Source organism: Coenobita brevimanus, chromosome 14, assembly GCF_032717465.1.
Source record: "Coenobita brevimanus isolate Jiangsu-jjx chromosome 14, ASM3271746v2, whole genome shotgun sequence".
Classification (NCBI taxonomy): Eukaryota; Metazoa; Arthropoda; class Malacostraca; order Decapoda; family Coenobitidae; genus Coenobita; species Coenobita brevimanus.
Window position 1 is genome coordinate 58,370,638 of NC_136967.1, and position 22,006 is coordinate 58,392,643.

Here is a 22,006-nt window from a genome sequence, read left to right on the forward strand (position 1 = left end):
GCTTCCTTAATTTTAGGTCAACACATCATTTATTGAACAATCTTAATAAACTGGCAGCATCAGTATATCAGTTATAGAACAATCTTTAATAAAATGGCAGCACTAGTATATCAGTTTTAGAAGTCTAAAATAAAATGGTAACACCAATATTGATAATAATACGTGGGTTGCTGCTGTTTTGATGCAATAAATACAATGTTTGCTTTTGGGAGTGGCAAGATGGCTGCTTGGTTCTAATGGAGGCTTTATTCTGTTCCGCTGCTAGGGCAAGATTTGGTAAAATTGGCAGCAGAGCCACTTCTGTGGCAGACTGTCTTCCACAGTTATGGCAGTGTTCCGTTCAGAACGGCAAGGCAGGGTCGAATGAGGTATTCGTTACACCTTGTGGTTAAAGCAGTGTAAGGCAGTGACGCAATGTACGGAAGACAGTGATACCCTGTCTGCCGGAGACAGCCTTGGCAGGTTGTTTAGTTGCACAGACAGACGGCCTTTTAATGCCAGATAAAGTTTAATTTACGGAATTGTATGGCTGTGCATATGGGTAAAGAAAAGGGGGATAGTAAGTATGGATTGGGTAAATGTATACTTTCGGACAACCACAGGATTTTTTTTATATTTCTTTTGTATCATTCATTGTTTTACAGTGTTGTTTTGCTACCCCAGTCTGAAGGCAAACAATCGCCTCTGCAGGGCCATGCCATACATTGAACCGTTGTTTGCTTATGGCTGACAGTGTCATGCCATAGTGAGTGGCTGGAATTAGTGGATTAGTGAGGAAATTTGGTTTGTGGGTGTATGCCACATTTGCTTTGCCCAGTTAACAGGGGGTCAGGGGCACAAGGGTGGGCTTCATGCTACCCTTTCCTTGGGGAAAGCAGCCTAGGTATATAGATAGATAGATAGATAGACGGTTGAATGAGATCTAGGTAGGATAATGCCTAAAACTGTGCATCCTGTTATAAATGCCAGGAAGTTTATTATTTCAGCAATTAAACTATTCTTTTTTTCTTTTATACTACAGTATTTGATTTTGTATAGCTTAGATCCTTACTGCAAATTACTTGTTTTCCTACCACTCCCAGGAAAAGGGACATCATGACTGGAAAATGAGGGATTTCTGATAGAAAAGACTAAAATTCAAATGAATGACGGAAAAAAGATGATTCATTGTTGAAGTCACATTGTGGCTTCTAAATATTTAGCAACATAACTGCCCTAACATAACCCAGACCTAACCTATGCACAGCCAAAATCTAATCTGGGCAGTCTTTAGTCCAAACCTAGGCATAAAAATCTAGCTTAACTGGCTGCCTTTTTCAGAATTGGATGTGGTAGGTGGGGGGCACCCATCATCCATCCACTTAGTGTAATGGTACCCTGTTTTTAGGGTAGCTCTGCATCGAGTGGCAAGCCAAATGATATCCTGTAAACCAGGAAATCATTTACAATGCTGGGTGGTAACCTTATAAGCAACCGACATGTGTTCCCTACGTGACAGCAAGTGGGTTGGGGGAGGGTAAGTGCCCCTCCCCAGAAAACAACTAACTAAAAATACAAACAAGATGCCCTGGACCAGAACTGACCAAAAGATGACGACTAAGGACTGTACAAAGGACATGATACAGATGGCGACCTGGAATGTAAGGAATGTAAATGATGAGGTGAAAGAGAGGGAGATTGTCCAGGTGCTTGAGAGTGCGACAGTGGATGTATGTGGATTAACTGAAACTAAATGGAATGGTGAGAGTGTGAGAAAATTGGAGTATGGATGGGGTATATGTGCAGGAGTAGGTGAGAATGAGAGGGCAAATGAAGGAGTGTGTATTGTTGTGAGTAACAGATGGAAGGAGAATATAAGAGAGTATGGATCAGTTGGTTCAAGGATTGTGTGGGTAAGACTGAAAGTAGGACTACCAATGTGGGCAGTTGTGTGTGTGTATGCGCCAACGCAAGATCGTTCAAGCAGAGTGAGAGAAGAGTTCTGGACAAATGTGGAAGTGTGCATGGAAAAGTTTGAAAGGAATGAAGGAGTGTTTTTGATTGGTGATATGAATGGTAAAGTAGGGAATGTGAAGGTGGATGGAGTAGTTGGTGAGTGGGTTGTGCCTGCTGAGATAAATGAGAATAGCAGTGCTTTAGTGGATATTTGTGTTGGGAGGGGGGTTAGTGATAACCAATACCCTCTTCAGGCACAAAATGATCCACAGGTATACATGGCGAGTGAGGTGAAGGGTGGATGGTGAACTGAATGAAAGGAAGGCAATGATTGATTTATGTGGTGTGGCTGAAAGGATGCAAAGATGTGTACACTGTAATGGATGCAAGAGCATATAGAGGTTGGGGGAGTGGACTTTCTGACCACCACCAAGTGATGGTCAGAATCAAGGTCCAAGTAAAATGGATAAATAGAAGAAGGGAAGGACAGGAGGAAGGAGTAGATGTAAGGAGAGGTTACAAGAGGATGAGAAAAAGGCAGAATATAAGAGAAGTGGAGGAACTATTGGGTAAATACGAATTGGAGCAGATGGGGAACATGGAATGTGTGTGCAAGATATTCACAGAGGAAGTATATGCAGCATGTGAGGTGGTGTGTGGGGTGAAGAGAAGACGAAAGGGGGTGCAAGGAACAACATGGTGGAATGAAGAGGTGAGACAGGCTGTGGCACAAAAGAAGAAAGCATATAATGAATGGATGAGAAATAGCGGTGTGGAAGAAGTTGAGAGATTGAAGAGAGAGTTATATGTAGAGAGGAAGAGAGAGGTGAAAAGATTAGTAAGAGAGAATAAGAAGAGAGTGGATGAGGAATTTGGAAGGAATCTGAGTGTCAAGTGGAGGGAATGTAAGAAAATGTTCTGGAAAGAGGTAAAGAGAGTCAGGGTGGCAGTGAAGTCAGGAGGGGAGTGAAAGATACAAATGGTAGATTACTAGTTGAGAAGGGAGAAAAAATGAGCAGATGGAGAGAACACTTTAAGAAATTGTTGAACATAGAGAATGAAAGTAATGCGAGTATAAGTGGCTGGGAGAAGGAGGGAGGTGAGAAGACAGGAAGAAATCAGTAGGATGGAAGTTGTGGAAGCAATGGGGAAAGCCCCCGGAATTGATGGAGTGTGTGGTAAAACGCTGAAGCATGGGGGAATGTCACTCAACCATATTGCAGAACTTCTGCCTATCAGAATTCTTTCATTCCCCGAACTACATCTCTCTGGAACTCGCTTCCCCAGAGTTGTTTTCCTCCAAATTTCAACCCACAACTGCTCAAGTCTAACTGTTACAGATATTTTATGAATAGAGGACACCAGTAATCTGGTGTATGGATTTTTTTTTTTTCCCCATTTGTTTTTCCTTCCTCTGTTCTGTTATTAAAAAAAAAAAAAAAAAAAAAAAAAAAAAAAGGGCCTGGGAGGAAGGTAAAGTCTCGGATGATTGGAAGTCAGGTATAATTATTCCAAGGAATAGGGGAAAAAGAAGTGTGTGGTAATCATAGGGGCATTTGTCTTCTCAGTGTAATAAGAAAAGTATATGGTAGGATACTTTTTGACAGAGTTAGGGAAATTACAGAGGAATTAGTTAGAGAAGAACAGGGAGGCTTTAGGAAGGGAAGAGGTTGTGTAGATCAGATATTCATTCTTAGATCTTTAGTGGAAAAGTGTCAAGAGAAGGGAAAGAAGTTGTATGTGGCCTTCATGGATTTGGAGAAAGCATATGACAGGGTGGATAGACAAGGATTGTGGAAAGTATTAAGAATATATGGAGTAGATGGGAAGTTGTTGAATGCTGTGAGGAGTATGTATGAGGGTGCTAAGGCTGGAGTGTGTGTGGATAGTGAAATGAGTGAGTTTTTCTGTTTGAAGGTTGGGTTGAAACAGGGATGTGCCATGTCTCCATGGTTGTTCAATCTGTATATGGATGGGGTTATAAAAGAGATACAAGGTAGGGCAGTGGATGTTGGAGTGGTCCTAATATGAGAGGGCAGTGTTTGGAAACTCCTTGTACTGTTGTTTGCAGATGATACTGTGTTGTTAAGTGAAGACGAAGGGGAGCTGCAAGGCTTGGTGGATGAGTTTGGGAGTGTGTGTAAGAAACAGAATTTAAAGGTGAATGCAGGAAAGAGTAAAGTTATGGTCTTCGAGAGAGATGAAGCCAGTGAATGTACAGTGAGATTGGATGATGAGGAAATGGAAAATGTGAGTATATTTAAGTATTTGGGTAATGTGATGAGTAAGGATGGAAGTTTGGAGGGTGAAGTGCTTGAAAGAGTACAACAAGGAAGAAAGGTTGCCGGTTCCTTGAAGGCAGTAATAAGAAACAAGGAAGTGAGCAATGAAGTGAAAAAGTTACGGTATTACATGACAGTATTGTGATACCAGCTTTGACGTATGGAAGTGAAGCTTGGACGTTGTTGAAGGGACACCAGTCAAGAGTGAGAGCAGTGGAAATGAGTTATTTGAGAGAGTTTGTGGAGTCACATGGAGAGACTGACAAATGAGGAGGTGAAGGAGCATTGTGGTCTGGATGTGGATGTGGTAGGAAGCATTAAGAGAAACATATTGGCCATGTGGAGAGGATGGAGAGTTAGAGACTGATGAGGAGAGTGTATGTGAGTGAGGTGGAGGGGGAGAGAGGGAGGGGAAGGTCAAAGATGAGATGGAGGGATGGAATGGAGAGGTATATGAGAGAGGGGTGTGTGAATTGGGAGCAGGACAGTGAAATGGCAGGGGACAGGGTGACGTGGAGGCAATTTGTTTGTGGCCACCCCTTATAAGGGATTAAGGCATCTGGCAATAGATAGATAGATAGATAGACCTTGTTGCTGCTGACCATTAATCATTAGCACATCTATGGCACAGAGCCTAAGCTTCTTAGTAACTCATGTTCACGTAATAGGACCGTGTTGAGATGTGATTGGTTGAAGCTTGGCCCAGTGAGCTGTAATTGGTACAAACCTTTTCGACGTTGTAGTAATTTTATAGCTTAATTACCGGGTATTTGTTCATAGTGGATGTGTATGGAAGAATAGCTACTCAGAATGATAAGGTGGCTGTTGCTTTAGTGGTTCATTTATGTGTCTGTAGCTAGACACTTCAGTCCATGAGTAGGTGGTTACCTGTCTCAGACCACATGCCAAGAATTTTACTGCACTAATCGTGGCATAGTTTTGCATGAAAGAGTTCACTCAAACAGTTGGAAGTGGATTGTCACAAAGGAGCAAGCTATGGGCATCAACCAGTCCTCTTAATAGGGACAGTGTTTTAACCCTTCCCAGAGGGGAGTGTATGATAGAAAACTGTCCTTAACTTTAGCTGGGAGGGAAACTTTGATGGATTTTTTTTTTTTTTTTTTTAACTGGTATTGAAAGTAACTTAGTTACTACATACTGGTGCTTTTTCTAAAATCCTGTTTTCATACTGTTGTTTTAATAATTCATTTGTAATGAACTCCCACAGATTGTATGTTAGTGAAGAGATGGCTGGCCAAAGTGAAAACAGTGACAAAGATCGGTACATTATTGGGACCTGCATGGGCATGTGCCCTAACGTTGAGCTTAGGCTGTAAGTATTAAATTAATCTTAAACTTTGTCCTCTATAAAACAATACTTTAGCTCCATCTTTTTTTGTATCATTTATAAAGGCTCCAACATGCTTGCATGCATTGGCTTTGGCCACCTAATGGCTGCTCCACACAGCTTAATCTCTGGCAGCCTCCCTATTCAGTCCCTTTGAGGTCATGTTCTATGACCACGTCCCAGATCTGTTTTTGGTCTGCCTTTTGCAGCCCTACCCCCGACGTTCACGCTTCTCACTTTCCGCACCTAATTGTCATTCTGTATCCTCTCATCATGCCCAGACCATCTCAGAGTACCCCTCCTCATCACAACAATACATTTAAGTCCCATCCTTCCTCTCAACTCTTCAGTCACAATCCTAGTCTGGATGTATTAGATTTGTACCTAAGTGTAACAAAACCACCATGCGAAGCATAGTGAGTAATGAGTGGGTGGTCTTGACAAGGTTAGGTTGTGGAGAGATGCACGATGACTCAGGTGTGTTTGATGATTGCTTGGGGACTACCTTTACAGGAACTGGATTGGGTGGCCATTTCTCCTGTTTGGATATGATCATGGAGGGGTAGATATAACTTTAATTAACCAGTTCTAAATGAAAGCTGATTCCTGAACTGAGTAGAATTGAAGGTTACAAGAATAGGAAACAGAAAAAGATCAGTAGCTACACTGATCTGCATAGCCTAGCAAAATCTATATGCTGTTAGATAAGCACTAATGCATCTGTAACTACGCAGGTACTTTTGCCACTAACTGCCATTCCTTCCATTTCACTTTTTTTGGATTAGTGTACAAAATACACTGAGGTGGTTTGGCCATATGGAGAGGATGGAGTGAGAGACTAATGAGGAGAGTGTATGTGAATGAGGTAGAACAGAGGAGAGGGAGGGGAAGACCAAGGATGAGGTGGAGGGATGGAGTGGAAAGGTATATGAGAGAGGGGTTTGTGAGCTGGGGGAAAGGCAGCAAAATGACAGGGGACAGGACAACTTGGAGGCGATTTGTTTGTGGCCATCCCTTACAGGATTAAGGCATCTGGCAATAGATAGATAGGTACATAGTAAAAAAAAAAAAGAGGAGAAAGGGAGTAAATAATCAGTTTCCTACTATGAATTTCTGCAACAACAGAAATGTGTAAGTGTATGATTCTGGCAACTACTGTACTTGCTTTATTGCAGTCAGCTGATGAGTTCGTAAAGGAAAGACAGGACAACTTGTGCCATGTTGTGGCATGGTTCATCAATATACTGAGGCTTGCACTGTCTGTCCTAATGTTTTGAAGCTGTATTTCACCACTGATAGACCAAAGGTGGAGCAGTTGTTGAGTCTCTTCTCATTACAGAATCCAGATCCAGGATACAGGTACCTGCTTCCTCCCCAGCATTAGTTACATCACCCACTCGTATATATCACATTCACATTCATGACTAAAAGACAAGAAAGTACAGTAGATTGAGAGTGTCCACGTTTTTCAAAATTATTGCTGCATTAAGTTCAGTACTGTCGGTACATTGACTGTGTGTGTGTGTGTGTGGTGTGTGTGTGTGTGTGTGTGTGTGTGTGTGTGTGTGTGTGTGTGTGTGTGTGTGTGTGTGTGTGATAAGGGCCATGGGATATCACTCATCCTCCAATAGTCAATTTATATTTGAAAATTTTTTTTTTTTCATACTGTAATAAGAAAAGATGATAAATTACCAATACAATATACTGCATTAACCCTTACACTGCGGGCTTGTTTTGCTTTGCCTTGTGGCTCCCGCGGGCATATTCGCTCTCCGACAGACTCTCAAAAAATATTTGCCAAAAATCAGTTATTAGTCCTAGAATATTAAAATCACATATACTTATGGCACATACCTTCAGCTTTCTCCTTGGGTGTTTGTTGAGCCTTCGTCGAGTACCATAGGACTTGTGGAGACCTCTGAAGTTGGGTAACGAAGTCTCCACTTTGCACTTCCCGACAACTCGTAATATGATTACCACAGCCTGATATTATCACTAGAAACACTAATCTATGATTCTCAAATAGTTTGGAATCCATACTCCCCCAAAAAATCACTGTGAAAGCAATGAAAATTACGAGGGCGTATGACCATCCCACTTCCGATTGTTCGCTGCTAGTATTGTCTGTTATTCATAAAAACGCTCACAGTTTATATTTCTGTTACTATATAACACTTATATATATCTACAGTCTTTATCCATAAGTTTCCCTCAGTAATTGTAGTTTATTGTCACTGTAGGGATTCAATTTCTTTCAGTAAAATACGTAGCATTCACTTTCTCGTCCTGTATACTGTACCAGCATTGAGAGTGAATGTCACTTTCACCTTCACTCTCATAATTCGTAGTATTCATGCATGCTAGAGTGAAACTTTCACTTTCATTACTCCTAGGGTATATACTCGTATTCTTATAATACTGTACTACTCATTTATATTTCTATTTATGTTCTCAATTTTATTTACGTTATTTACATTTCTATTTTATTTACACTGTGTTATGCACTGTCACTTGAAGTAACTTATAAAACTATTTTCCACTGTTCACGTATGTTTACATTCATTACTTTGACTGGCTGTTTACACATTAATTACAATTCCACTTGCACTGTTTTACTCAGTAGAAAGATCGTAATCACTCTTTTATCAATTGTCAGCCCTTTACCTCTTTCCACACGAGGTTTAGTAGGGGGTAAAGGTCACAGGCCCCTTTGCATGGAGGTGAAAAGTGGCTGAAGTTAGCAGGAGCAAACAGACGTACCTTCACATTGGAAGATGACAGTGAACTGATAGGGGTGGGCTGGGGTGGCCTACCTAGGGAAATGCATTACTGCCAACGTCAGCCTCTTGACAGCTGCTAATATATAGCAGTGAAATGATTGGCCGGAAATCTAGACAATACATTATAAATTAGGTAGTTCCAGGTGAATGTAAATATCACTTAGGCTTCTCCGTTCCCTCCTTATATGTATATTTATTACGAAAATAGATTATACAGCATATTTCAAGGGGAAATAAACAGCGAAAATTAGCGAACGAGTGCACAAGAGGTGTTGTCAGGTGATAATTAGCCAATTCCAGGTGTATGGCACTTTCACTTACCTTATTTCTTTTTTGTATATATTATTTGGTATAAGAATAGGGCATAGGGCTTATTTCAATGGATGAAATCAGTGGAAAATTCCAGGGAAGATTTACTTAGCGTAGAATACAGTGTGGTGGCCTGTAATAATTAGGTAGTTCCAGGTGAATGTAAATATCACTTAGGCTTCTCCCTTCCTTTCTTATATATATTTTTCTTACAAAAATAGATTATACAGCATATTTCAAGGGGAAATAAACTGCGAAAATTAGCGAACGAGTGCACATGAAGTGTTGTCAGGTGATAATTAGCCAATTCTAGGTGTATGGCACTCTCACTTACCTTATTTCTTTCTTGTATACAGTATATTATTTGGTATAAGAATAGGGCATAGGGCTTATTTCAATGGATGAAATCAGTGAAAAATTCCAGGGAAGATTTACTTAGCGTAGCACGGCCGTGCAGGCGAGAGGATAGGGTAATGGAGGGGGAGTAGGGAGGGGAGTCAAGAACGGAGAGAAATGGCTAAATTGTCAACAATGGATGGGAGTACAGATGAGATTAGGAGTGCTGACTAGTGTTGGACATCGGCAGTACTGATAGATGATACAAGCCACCACTTGAAAGCCCGGGTGAATTCAAAATAACACAGAATCACAAAAGTGACACCCCGCGGTATAATCCCTTGCTCCCAAGCGTCACGAAAGTGACGCGGTTAAGGGGTTAAGAAAAGATGATAAATTACTGATACAATATACCGCATTATATTTACTATTACTGATGCAGTATTTGTTATATGGTTATCTCATGACAGTTTACTAAGTAGCAATGTATGCAATTTTCCATAAAACCTGTAAAGTCAAGCATTAAAGATTTAAGAGCTTGTACTGCATACATGCCTCAAAAAGGTGATACTTTTGGAGCATAACGTACTTGTGATTTGTAACGAGGAATGCTTTTTGATGATGATGATGATGAATGCTTTTAGCTTGAAAAATGCATGTGGAAGTATTGCATTAGAGTGGCCATGTTTGTGAATGATAATCTGTATGTGTCGTTAAGGGAACCTCAGCAGGGTGTGCACATACTGGTATGAGAGCACTTAAAAGGACATACAGATATACTTCACCCCTTTAACTGTTCCTCCTTTGGTAGGATTGAATCCAGGCAGAGGCACTCACTACTGACCTGACTGCCAGATCCTACAGCAAGTGGATAAATAATGGAAATTGAATGTGTAAATAAGCAAGATAATGAAGCTGGGGATGGAAAAAGGAAAAAAAAAAAAAAAATAGAAGTGAATGAATGATGTATTCATTATATCTCTGTCCCACAGGTCACTATTTGGAAACATATTTTTATGTGGATCATTTGGCCTTTTGGTTAGAGGGAAGAATTTTTGGTCAGTTTCAGCAGGTCGCTTTTTGTTGTTCTTATACTTATGTGAATCCATTGCACCCCATGACTTGGTGGGATGTAGTGTTTATGGTAATGATGTTTAGTACTAGTAGATTTGATGTGTTATTACCAGTGCACAAATGTAGGCAAGGTATTTTAAATATTATTGAATCTAAGTTTGTGGTAGGTGGTGGTGACCATCATCCACTCACTTGATGAAACGCTGCCTATATCTTCCTTCACCTTTATCATTCATTTTCTGTGTCCGCTGTTCTCTCTTCCTGTTCTCCCATCTTTCCTGTCACTTTTTTGTCATTCTTCTTTCCTTTTCAGGTGCTTTACGTTGAGTGACGAGCCTAATGGTTTCCTGTAAGCCAAGAAATCATTTATAATGTTGGGTGATAACCATGTAACCAACCCACATGTGTTCCCTATGTGTCAGCAAGTGGGTTGGTGGAGGGTTATTAACCCTTCCTGTAAAACCACTAACTCAGAGACTAACGGTCACCCCTTATAGGATTATGGTGTTTGGCAATAGATAGAGTGTTAGAATCTAAGTTCAGACTATTGTATAATTTTTGTTGTTGTTGTTCTGCTCAGTCGACAGCGTGAGGGACTTGTTCACCCATTAGAATGCAGTGTAAGCCACCCCGGTGACCATCATAGTCGTGTTGACCCTCGAGCCATGGTGAAAGAATTTTCTCGATCTGCTGCTGGACACCAAATAAAGGCAGCTGATGTCAGACCCTTGCCAGTCCTAAAAAAGACCATGAAATACTTATTGTCCAAGTATGTTGCTTTTCACAGTATATATGTAATGATATTGTCATGTAATTTTTGTTTAATGGTAGATATGTGCAGTATAAAGTAGACCTTTGCTGTAACGGACTAATTAGGGGAAAGCCAAGTCATTTAAAGGCAATAGTTAGTTATATCCAAATGTACTCCCCTGAGGTGGGATTTCAAGCACATGTTTTAAAATAAATGAATGTAATAGGATATTCTAGTACTGAAAATGTAGGCTGTGCCCATTGTACACTAACTTGGCCCATAATTTTGTCTTTTTGCGTCATATTTCACATCACTGTCATAGCTGTCTTCACGAGTAGGACAGTACAGTATTACTGTAGTCCGTTATTACAGCTCAGAAATCGCAATGGGGAGAGGGCAATTTCATGTCAGGCTGGAGGAAAATTGGTTGGAATACACTTGCATTGTGCCCCATTTAAAGGACATAGTTTGTTATAGCTGACAAAAGTTTGGTGGGCTTCATTGCATCCATTAAATCCAATATCCATTATACCAGAGTCTGTTATAGTGAGGGTTTACCCCTGACTTTGGTTCTGTTATAGCAAGTCTCTCTCTCTCTCTCTCTCTCTCTCTCTCTCTGTATTTATGTATACTTACAGGATATATACATTCTGCATACAGTACAGCATTTTTTTTGGCATTACATGGAAGTACATTATATTGCACAGTAATAGGAATATATACTGCTTTGTGTATTTTAGCAGCTGATTTGCACACACCTGACTTGGGTGAGAAACTGCACTATATATATTCAGACCATATTATTGTATACTAACTAAGCATTGCAAAACTGTATCTCCCTTTGTTTAGTGTGTGCTGCCGAGAAGATGTGTCATGGGGGCTGGTGTGTCAGTTTGTGAGTGACCGAGTGCGGGCGGTGCGTCAGGACTTGTGTGTGCAGGGAGTGAGGACTGCTGCTCTCACAATACACCAGGCTGCTGTCAGGTTTTATGCATATGCTCAGTACAGGTCAGTACAGTATGCACATAAAAGTCAAATTCTATTGTGTGTGGTTGATCCAAAGTACAATACAGTATATTTATTATTAGAAAGATGGAAGTAACATATATGAGAATGTTGAGGTGTAATATGCAAATAATAATTGTTAAATCTTGTATATCATTTAGAATACAGTTGTTAGTCCCTGCCATCGCACACTCATTGTAAGAGCTTTTGCTTCTTACTTCTTTCCAATTTTCTGCCCTTATTTACCAGCTAAACTAAAATGATGGCTGTTATGAGAGGTTGAAGGGGATGACTTGCATTGTGATGTGTTAGTGAACAAAGATTTATTAAAATTTTTAATACCTGTTGTCACTGGGCCAGTAAATCTCACTACACTGCTTTGAAGTTAGGTACTGTGTATCCCCTCAAGATTTTTGTGATTCAGGTTTCTAGAGCCTTTGTCATTGTATCCATTCTTGAAATGTGGAACTTGCTTAATATCATGATAAAATTATGTGTTCACTAGAAGGCAATTTAAACAGCCAACAGAGTGTTAAATTGTGTACTGTATTTGTATTTTGAAAATACTGTGGAATCTCCTAAATCGTGCATTTCTAAACAGTGAATTCATAATACATGGTAACATCATGCAACAGTTTTCAGTACCAGTAATGTGTGAAAATTATATGTAATTCACAATTGCAACCTCGAAAGCAAAGGTTTTCCGATGCATTTTTGAACATCTGTTATGCTATGTTTCTACAAATGGTGGTTTCTTAATAAGTAAAGCTGTATAAAAATGAGATTTTTCCTTTTTGTATCTGGTAGGCTAATTTTTAAACATATAAATATCTGGGACGAGTTGCCAGATGATGTCAGATCGATTAACACCAGCAGTTTTCACATACAGTATTTTGCCTGCAGTTTTTACCTTAGATGGAGTTTTGGTTGAATGTAAAGATTTTTCTTGATATCCATAACTGTGAAAAAATGGTTTCCATCAGGAATTATCTAAGCTTACCTCCTTTGTGTGGATGTGGGCCAAATAATACTCATTTAGCAAAGCTGATGACACTTATTCGCAGACCAGCTTGCTCTCTTCACCGTAATATCCCATAATTTCCGTCTTGATGGATCACAAGGGAGTTGGAAAAACTGCATAGAAGGTCCGTCAGTGTTATTGCACCCAAATGTAATACAATCAAACCATTACCCCAAAGATTGTGAGCCACAGCTCAGGCTGGTAAGCGCCGCGTTGCGAACCATAGCTCAGGCTGTGCTGTGTTCAAAAACTTCTCACAAAGTTCCCGCCACGGTAGGCACCTCCATCCCTACCCAAACTTACATAGGGCACTATGGAAAGACAGAGATTTATTTTTATTTTTTTTTATTTTTTATTTTTTCCCACCAGATGATGCTCTGGATGTTTATCTTCAAGTTTATAATAAACATTTTTTTTTTTTTCACTCCACGGGGTGGGATAAGAAAAGGTAATTTCGCAATCCACAGGTTAATGAGGGCAAAATGCACCAGTAATCGAACACAGCACCCCCCATTATGCTGCTACCAACAGTTTGGTTTGTCAGCATTGTCTATCTATCTATCTATCTACTGCCAGACGCCATAGTCCCGTAAGGGGTGGCCATTTGACTTTGAGTTATTTGTTTTACGGGGAGGGGCACTAACCCTCCACCAACCCACTTGTTGACACGTAGGGAGCACGTATGGTTTGGTTATATGGTTACCACCCAGCGTTGTAAATGGTGCAAAATGCACCAGTAATCGAACACAGCACCCCCCATTATGCTGCTACCAACAGTTTGGTTTGTCAGCATTGTAATTCGGTGATTATCTCGATGTTTACATATATAGTGATGAGGATTAAAGTGCAAATCTTCAGTAGCTTAAAATAAGAGAATGTTTTTGTGTGTGTGTGTGCTTGATGCTGGGCATAGGCTTCACAGCCTGCTCCCAAATACCAGTAGGCCTCCTACATACTATACACCTCTACATATCACAGCTTCAGCACTAACACCCACCGTCCATATTGAATACATGCTAGGGCTGTCTCATACAGGACTTGTGTATTGGTATTAGCGTGGGTATTTTTACGACATGTCGGCAGGTCTTCTGGTAGATCGATAAAGTCTGCTTTACATGAATTCAAATCCTTAAATTGTTCCCTGCCCCAGCGGGGATTTGAACCTGAGTCCGGTAGGACCGCAGGCCACCTCTCTACCGATTAAGCCACGGCCTCCCCATACAGTTAAAGCATTATTTCATTCATCAACCAATCATGTATCACACCAGATGACAAGATGTATTTTTAAATGTCAGCCAGCACCTGGGCTGTGAGGCATTTTCACCAAAATGCCACCATGTCGACTGACCAATCAGCAAGCAGCTGAAAAGATTGGCTGTCCTGTCTGTCTTTCTATAGGGTCTCTGTTAATTACTAAACCAGTCATATTCCAGCATAGCTCTGTGCCAATTACAGCACTCCCCCCCCCCCCACACACACACCAAGGTTGAAGTGTGCATGTGCGAGAGCCCTGCCCCCTGGCTTGTGTCTCTTCCCTGTTGATGGCATGTGGTTCTGGTGTTGTGTACCAGAGGATTTTTTTTTCTGTGTTTTCTCTGCCTGCCCAGTTTTTCCATGGCCGATCGTAACACTCCTAAGCCTACAACTTATTCGAGGAAGGGTAAGAAGAAGAGGCCAATGTTAACTTACCCCCGGAAGTTAGATGAATAAGGAGGAACCCCTCCCCCCTTCCTCGTCTATTCAAGCTATGTCGTCAGTCATAATCAGATAAGAATCTTACAGTATTGTTCATTTCCATTAAATACTTTACTAATTTCTCTTCCGGATTGTTAGAGTTTGCTGGTAAACAGTTTGATGTTGGTTTGGGGGTAAAGGGAGCAACATTGCCAAAATGACACTCATAAGAATTTTTTTCCACAAAGGCAGCATTACACTGGGCCAGAAGTGGCTAACATGCGAGCCAGTTTTGTGAGCTGCTAGCCAAAATGACCAACGGTTAACGAGATTTCGCCTCCAAGGCGAAATGGATAACAATTTTTGCTCACAACTTGTTGGTGCGATTAGAACTCAAATGAGCCTTTGTTATTTTTGTAACTGGTCAGAAAATATTCGGTTAGCATAGAGGGAAACTTTAACTAACATTTTTAAGTAAATACAATTTAACTCATGGTTTTTATTTATTTCTATTCTTTTTTTGTGCCAAGAAATCAGTATTCGGACACTCTGGTGACCAGCCACAGAGGGTGTCTGCTTTGTTTTCAAAAAGCAAGTGGAAAGCAGATTGTGACCAGTATTCGATATGAATCCTGCAGCAAGGAAAACTCTAGTAGACTGCCTTGTGACTCTGGAGCTACTGAAGTACGTGAGGCAGTTGCCTTATGACAGAAGGGTGATAATCCTGCCCACAGCCTTGCCTTTCCTCTCTCCCGTCCCTCCTCCATACTCTCCCAGTTCCCCTTCACTTTCTCGGTCCCTCCCCTCCTTCATGCAGATAGCACTGACTCATGAGTTCTTCAATTTTTTTGTGATTTATTCTAATACTCTTGGTCATTTCAAAGTTCTGAAGTGACCATGAGAAAGCTTATGAAATTCTGCATCTAGACATGTGCTTAACTCTTGGAAAGTGCTTGCAATATTTTGCAGTAGGATGGTGAGAAGTTATATGATGGTAAGTTTTACTCCTGAACACTTTAGTCTCACTGCATTTCTGTACCCTTACTTATCAATTTTATGTGTTTTTATTAGCTTACTTTATAGTATAAACATTAGCAAAGATGGTGGTATACCCTTTATACCAATTTAACCATTTTCCGGTGGCATATTTGGCTGTGGAATTCTTTTGTGACCCAGGAACAGCTATCATTGGTGTCAGATAACTGATTTTCCAACTGTCCTTAGGTTCTTTGTGAATGTTTTTTTTATTTATGCATTGTTTCCTTGGTGTTCAGCATTAATGTGAATAATCCTATGTGTGTTTTGTTGTCTAAATATGGCAGATTGACCTGAAAACAGTGCCAAAATTAGGAGGGGGTACTGTACATACAGTAGTGTATAGGTAGGGTGTTTTTTGGTTTTCAGTGTTTTTTTTTTTTTTTTTTTTTTTTTTTTTAATGGTTTTCTTGGTGTTTAACATTACTTTAGATATTCATATGTGTGTTTTGATGTGTCTAAATATGGCAGATTGACCTAACAGTGCCAGAATTAGGAGGGATACTGTACATAGAGTAGTGGTAAGGTAGGGTAATGTGTTTTTTACATGGTTTTCTTGGTGTTTAGCATTACTTGGGATATTCCTATGTGTGTTTTGATTTCTAAAAGTGCCTGAATGACCAGAAAACTGCCAAAGTAAGGCGAAGTACTGTACAAGTAGGTTGGGTACGTACTGGTAGGGTCTGTGCTTAGTAGGGGGGATATTGTTTATTTTCCGGACATTGCACTACCCGGACATGCCATTGGCCCTATTATGTCAGATATTTGAGGGATTACTGTGTGTGTGTGTGTGTGTATATATATATATATATATATATATATATATTAGTATGCCCTTGATATAACAAACTAATTGGGGGGAGGGGTGGGTCGCTATATCCGAAAGTTTGCTGTACAGTATACGAGGGGTTGGTATTTCCGAGAGATTACTGAACTCAGTTTGCTATATAAGGGGTCATTCGGTCATATGTGTTCAAACATAACCTAAACTAACTCTATGAAGTTTTACATGGAGAATTCAGTGATTTATGAAGTTGTACATGTAAGTACAATACAGTACTGTACAGTATTAAGGTGTACATACTGTAGCAGCCATGGCTCAGTGGGTTAGAGCGCTCTGCTCTGACTGAAGGGTTGGAGGATCGAATCCACCCAAGGGTCATTGGTAGACATCAGGAAGGGCATCCGGTCATATAATGCTACACGCTCCAGTCCAAAAATCCTCTACCCAGGGGCAACGCCTTAGCCCTTCGGGGATACCTGGCGTAAAACCAAATTATTATTATTTTTTATTATACTGTATAAATACAATACCTGTAATAAGAATACAGTATAATGTAGTACCATTACAGTACACTTACTGTGCCAGGAAGGGATGCTGTTGAAGTACACTTACTGTACCAGGAAGGGATGTTGTTGTCACCTTGGGCTGATTCCCAAACTTCCCCCTCATTTAACAATCTTTGTTTGTGAAATCCGGGGGAAGATCGGTTGCGATTTGGGCGTTCGTTATATCCGAAGTTTGAAATACTGGGGTTCGTTATATCGAGGGTTTACTCTCTCTCTCTCTCTACTCAAACCTCGATTTAAGGGACCTCCATTTAAGGGATTTCGGATTTAAGGGACTCCATATTCTACCTGACAAATGGACAAGACCATTCAAAAATGATACATAATGTCTAGGTTATACACATTAATATGTTTCTTTATACAGTACCCATAAAATAATATTCACAGTCATATAAATAAGTGAAACAATCATTGCATTTCATAAGATTGTCTTTATACTTTGTTAAACAATGACAGGAAGAAATCAGTAGGATAGAAGTTGTGGAAGCAATGAAGAAAGTTAAATCGGGGAAAGCCCCAGGAATTGATGGAGTGTGTGGTGAAATGCTGAAGCATGGGGGAGAGATAGTAGTAGAATGGATGTGGAAGATGTGCAGATTGGCCTGGGAGGAAGGTAGAGTCCCGGAGGATTGGAAGTCAGGTATAATTATTCCCTTGTACAAAGGAAAAGACAGGAGGAAGCAGCTCCTGTGAGAAGAGTGGAGAAATTGCAAGATAGTGAGAAGAGGACAGAGTATAAGAGCATAGTGGAAGAAAGATTGGGAAGGTATGAGCTAGAGCAGATGGAAGGGGTGGAAGACGTATGTAAGATATTCACGGAAGAGATAAGCGCAGCGTGTGAGGCGGTTTGTGGAGCGAGGAGGAGATGCAAGGGTGTGCAAGGGACAGCATGGTGGAATGATGAGGTGAAACGAGCTGTGGAACAAAAGAAGAAGGCATATGGTGAATGGTTGGCGAGTAGAGGTAGGGGAGAAGATGAGAGAGAGAAGAGAGAGGTATATGTGAGCAGGAGAAGGGAGGTTAAGAGACTGGTGAAGGAGAGTAAGAAGAGAGTGGATGAAGAGTTTGGGAGGAATCTGAGTGTGAAATGGAGGGAGAGTAAGAAATTGTTTTGGAAGGAGGTAAAGAAAGTAAGGCAGTGTGAAAGGGGAAATAGTAGGGGAGTGAAAGATAGGAATAATAGATTGTTGGTGGAGAAGAGAGAGAAATTGAGGAGATGGAAGGAGCACTTTGAGGATTTGTTGAATGTAGAGAGTGAGAGCAGTGTGAGTATAAGTGGTTGGGGAATGGCTGGGAGAAGAAGAGATGAGAGGAGGGAGGAAGAGATCAGTAGGGTGGAAGTGGTGGAAGCGATGAAGAAGATTAAGCTGGGAAAGGCCCCAGGAATTGATGGAGTGTGTGGTGAAATGCTTAGGTATGGGGGTGAGATTGTTGTGGAGTGGATATGGAAGTTGTGTAGATTGGCTTGGGAAGAGGGAAGGGTTCCAGAGGACTGGAAATCAGGTATAATTGTTCCTCTGTACAAAGGAAAAGGGGAGAGAGAAGTGTGTGGTAACCATAGGGGTATTTGCCTTCTTAGTGTGACTGGTAAAATATATGGTAGAATACTCATTGATAGGGTTAGGCATATGACAGAGGAGCTAGTTGGAGAAGAACAAGGGGGATTTAGGAAGGGAAAAGGGTGTGTAGATCAGATATTTGTTCTAAGATGTTTAGTGGAGAAGTATCTAGAGAAGGGAAGGAAAGTGTACGCTGCCTTCATGGACTTGGAGAAAGCTTATGACAGAATAGATAGGAAAGGTATGTGGAAGGTATTAAGAATATATGGAGTGGAGGGGAAACTGTTGAGTGCTGTGAAGAGTATGTACGAGGGAGCTAGGGCTACGGTGCGAGTGGATGGTGAGCTGAGTGAGTTCTTTGATCTCAAAGTGGGACTGAAACAGGGGTGTGTAATGTCTCCATGGCTGTTTAATATATATATGGATGGGGTCGTAAAGGAGGTACAAGGTAGGGTAGTGGATGTGGGGGTGGCCCTAATGAATGAGGGTGAGATTTGGAAGCTTCCGGTGTTGCTGTTTGCTGATGATACAGTATTGTTGAGTGAAGATGAATGGGAGTTGCAAGGTTTGATGAATGAATTTGGGACAGTGTGTAGGAGGAGGAAGCCGAAAGTTAATGTAAACAAAAGTAAAGTTTTGGTGTTTGAGAGGAATGAAGTCACAGAGTGTGCAGTGAGGTTGGATGGTGAGGATATGGAGAATGTGAGTGCATTCAAGTACTTGGGTAGTGTGATGAGCAAGGATGGAACTTTGGGGGATGAAGTACGTGAAAGGGTACAGCAGGGAAGGAAGGTTGTTGGCACACTGAAAGCAGTGATGAGAAATAGGGAGGTGAGTATGGAAGTTAAGAAGTTACTGCATGATGGTATTGTGATCCCTACCCTGACGTATGGAAGCGAGGTGTGGACCTTGCAAGAGGGGAACAAGTCAAGAGTGAGAGCAGTGGAAATGAGTTACTTGAGAGGAGCATGTGGAGTGACATGGAGGGACAGGTTGACGAATGAAGAAGTGAAGGAACGTTGTGGGGTAGATGTGGATGTGGTTGAAAAGATTAAGAGAAATACACTGAGGTGGTTTGGACATGTGGAGAGGATGGAGAATGAAAGACTGACTAAGAGGGTGTATGTAGGTGAGGTGGAGGGAGGGAGAGGGAAGGGTAGACCGAGGATGAGGTGGAGGGATGGAGTTGAGAGGTATATGAGGGAGGGGGGGGTGAGTTGGGGGGAGGGGAGTCAAATGGTGGGTGACAGAGTGACTTGGAGGCGTTTTGTCTGCGGCCACCCTTTGCGGGATTAGGGCGTCGGGCTATAGATAGATAGATAGATAGACAAAGGAAAAGGGGAAAAAGAAGTGTGTGGTAATCATAGGGGCATTTGTCTTCTTAGTATAATAGGAAAAGTGTATGGTAGGATACTTATAGACAGAGTTAGAGAAAGAACAGAGAAATTAGTTGGAGAAGAACAGGGAGGCTTTAGGAAGGGAAGAGGTTGTGTAGATCAGATATTCATTCTTAGATCTTTAGTGGAAAAGTTTCTAGAGAAGGGAATGAAGTTGTATGCGGCTTTCATGGATTTGGAGAAAGCATATGACAGGATGGATAGACAAGGATTGTGGAAAGTGTTAAGAATATATGGAGTAGATGGGAAGTTGTTGAATGCTGTGAAGAGTATGTACGATGGTGCGAAGGCTGCAGTGCGTGTGGATGGTGACCTAAGTGAATTTTTCTCTTTGAAAGTTGGTTTGAAACAGGGATGTGTCACGTCTCCATGGTTGTTCAATCTGTACATGGATGGGGTAATAAAAGAGGTACAAGGTAGGGTAGTAGATGTTGGAGTGGCCCTGGTGAGAGAGGATAGTGTTTGGAAACTCCCTGTACTGTTGTTTGCAGATGATACTGTGTTGTTGAGTGAAGACGAAGGGGAGCTGCAAGGCTTGGTGGATGAGTTTGAGAGTGTGTGTAAGAAACGGAACCTAAAGGTGAATGTAGGGAAGAGTAAAGTGATGGTCTTTGAGAGAGGTGAAGTTAGTGAATGTACAGCGAGGTTGGATGGTGAGGAATTGGAAAATGTGAGTACGTTTAAGTATTTGGGTAGTGTGATGAGTAAGGATGGAGGTTTGGAGGGTGAAGTGCTTGAAAGGGTACAGCAGGGAAGAAAGGTTGCTGGTTCCTTGAAAGCAGTGATAAGAAACAGGGAAGTGAGCATGGAAGTGAAAAAGTTACTACATGACAGTATTGTGATACCAACTCTAACGTACGGAAGTGAAGCTTGGACATTGTTGGAAGGACACAAGTCAAGAGTGAGAGCAGTGGAAATGAGTTATTTAAGAGGAGCCTGTGGAGTCACGTGGAGAGACAGGCTGACGAATGAGGATATAAAGGAGCGTTGTGGTGTGGATGTGGATGTGATAGGAAGCGTTATGAGGAACACACTGAGGTGGTTTGGCCATGTGGAGAGGATGGAGGGTGAAAGACTGACGAAGAGAGTGTATGTGAGTGAGGTGGAGGGGGGAAGAGGGAGGGGGAGGCTGAGGATGAGATGGAGGGATGGGGTGGAGAGGTACATGAGAGAGGGGGGTGTGAGTTGGGAGCAGGGCAGTGAAATGGCGGGGGACAGGGCGACTTGGAGGCGATTTGTTTGTGGCCACCCCAAACGGGATTGAGGCGTCTGGCAATAGATAGATAGATAGATAGATAAACAATGAACATTTTCAAATAAGGGACATTTTCAAGTAGGGGACAAGTTGATTCCCGATGTAGTCCCTTAAATTGAGGTTTATTTTATATACATACATATCTCTCTCTCTCTCTCTCTCTCTCTCTCTCTCTCTCTATATATCTATATCTATCTATCTATCTATCTATATATATATATATATATCTATATCTATATCTATCTATCTATCTATCTATATATATATATATATATATCTATATCTATATCTATATCTATCTATCTATCTATCTATATATATATATATATATATATATATATATATATATATATTCCCCATTTAGTCCCTTAAATCAAGGTTTATTGTTTATACATATATATATATACTGTATGTATACTATATATATATATATATATATATATATATATATATATATATATATATATATATATATATACAGTAGGTCCCCATAGTATGCAATTATATGGGCAGCAGAAGACGGCATGTGCTAGGAATTCGCGTACTCTGAATACATAATCTTATGGGAAAAATTACATATTGGCAGCACCCCCCTTCATGGGCATCCCTTGAGACTCCTTTCAGACCTAAGTATTGTCCTGTACAGGGAAACCATCTAAGACATATTACCTAAGATAAAGTAAACCAACAAGATTATGGCTTTACTAAATCAACAAGGATATGGCTTAACTAAACCAACAAAAATATGCAAGCTCACCTTAACCCAAGAGGACAACATAATTAATGGAGGTAAGAAGGGATTCCAAGGCAGGGTGAGGCATCTAACGTGGGTTTCGGGAGAATTCGCCATCAAGTCAGTTTGCCATCACAACAATAACAAGACAATTCGCTGTCA

General features: G+C 40.9%; 1 protein-coding gene across 2 annotated transcripts in view; it reads left to right on the forward strand.

Moving 5' to 3' along the window:
* Positions 1-248: 248 nt before the first annotated feature.
* The window catches only part of LOC145417522 (SAC3 domain-containing protein 1), a 33,702-nt gene continuing 11,944 nt past the window's right edge, over positions 249-22,006 (forward strand). The window contains exons 1-4 of one of the 2 annotated variants that reach the window (XM_080286233.1): positions 249-368; positions 5,446-5,550; positions 10,645-10,833; positions 11,665-11,823. In XM_080286233.1, coding sequence (XP_080142359.1) covers positions 364-368; positions 5,446-5,550; positions 10,645-10,833; positions 11,665-11,823 — 458 coding nt within the window. In that variant the 5' untranslated portion in view covers positions 249-363. Of the gene's footprint in view, positions 369-410; positions 463-5,445; positions 5,551-10,644; positions 10,834-11,664; positions 11,824-22,006 lie in introns of those variants that run through there. The other variant, XM_080286237.1, reaches the window with a different exon arrangement.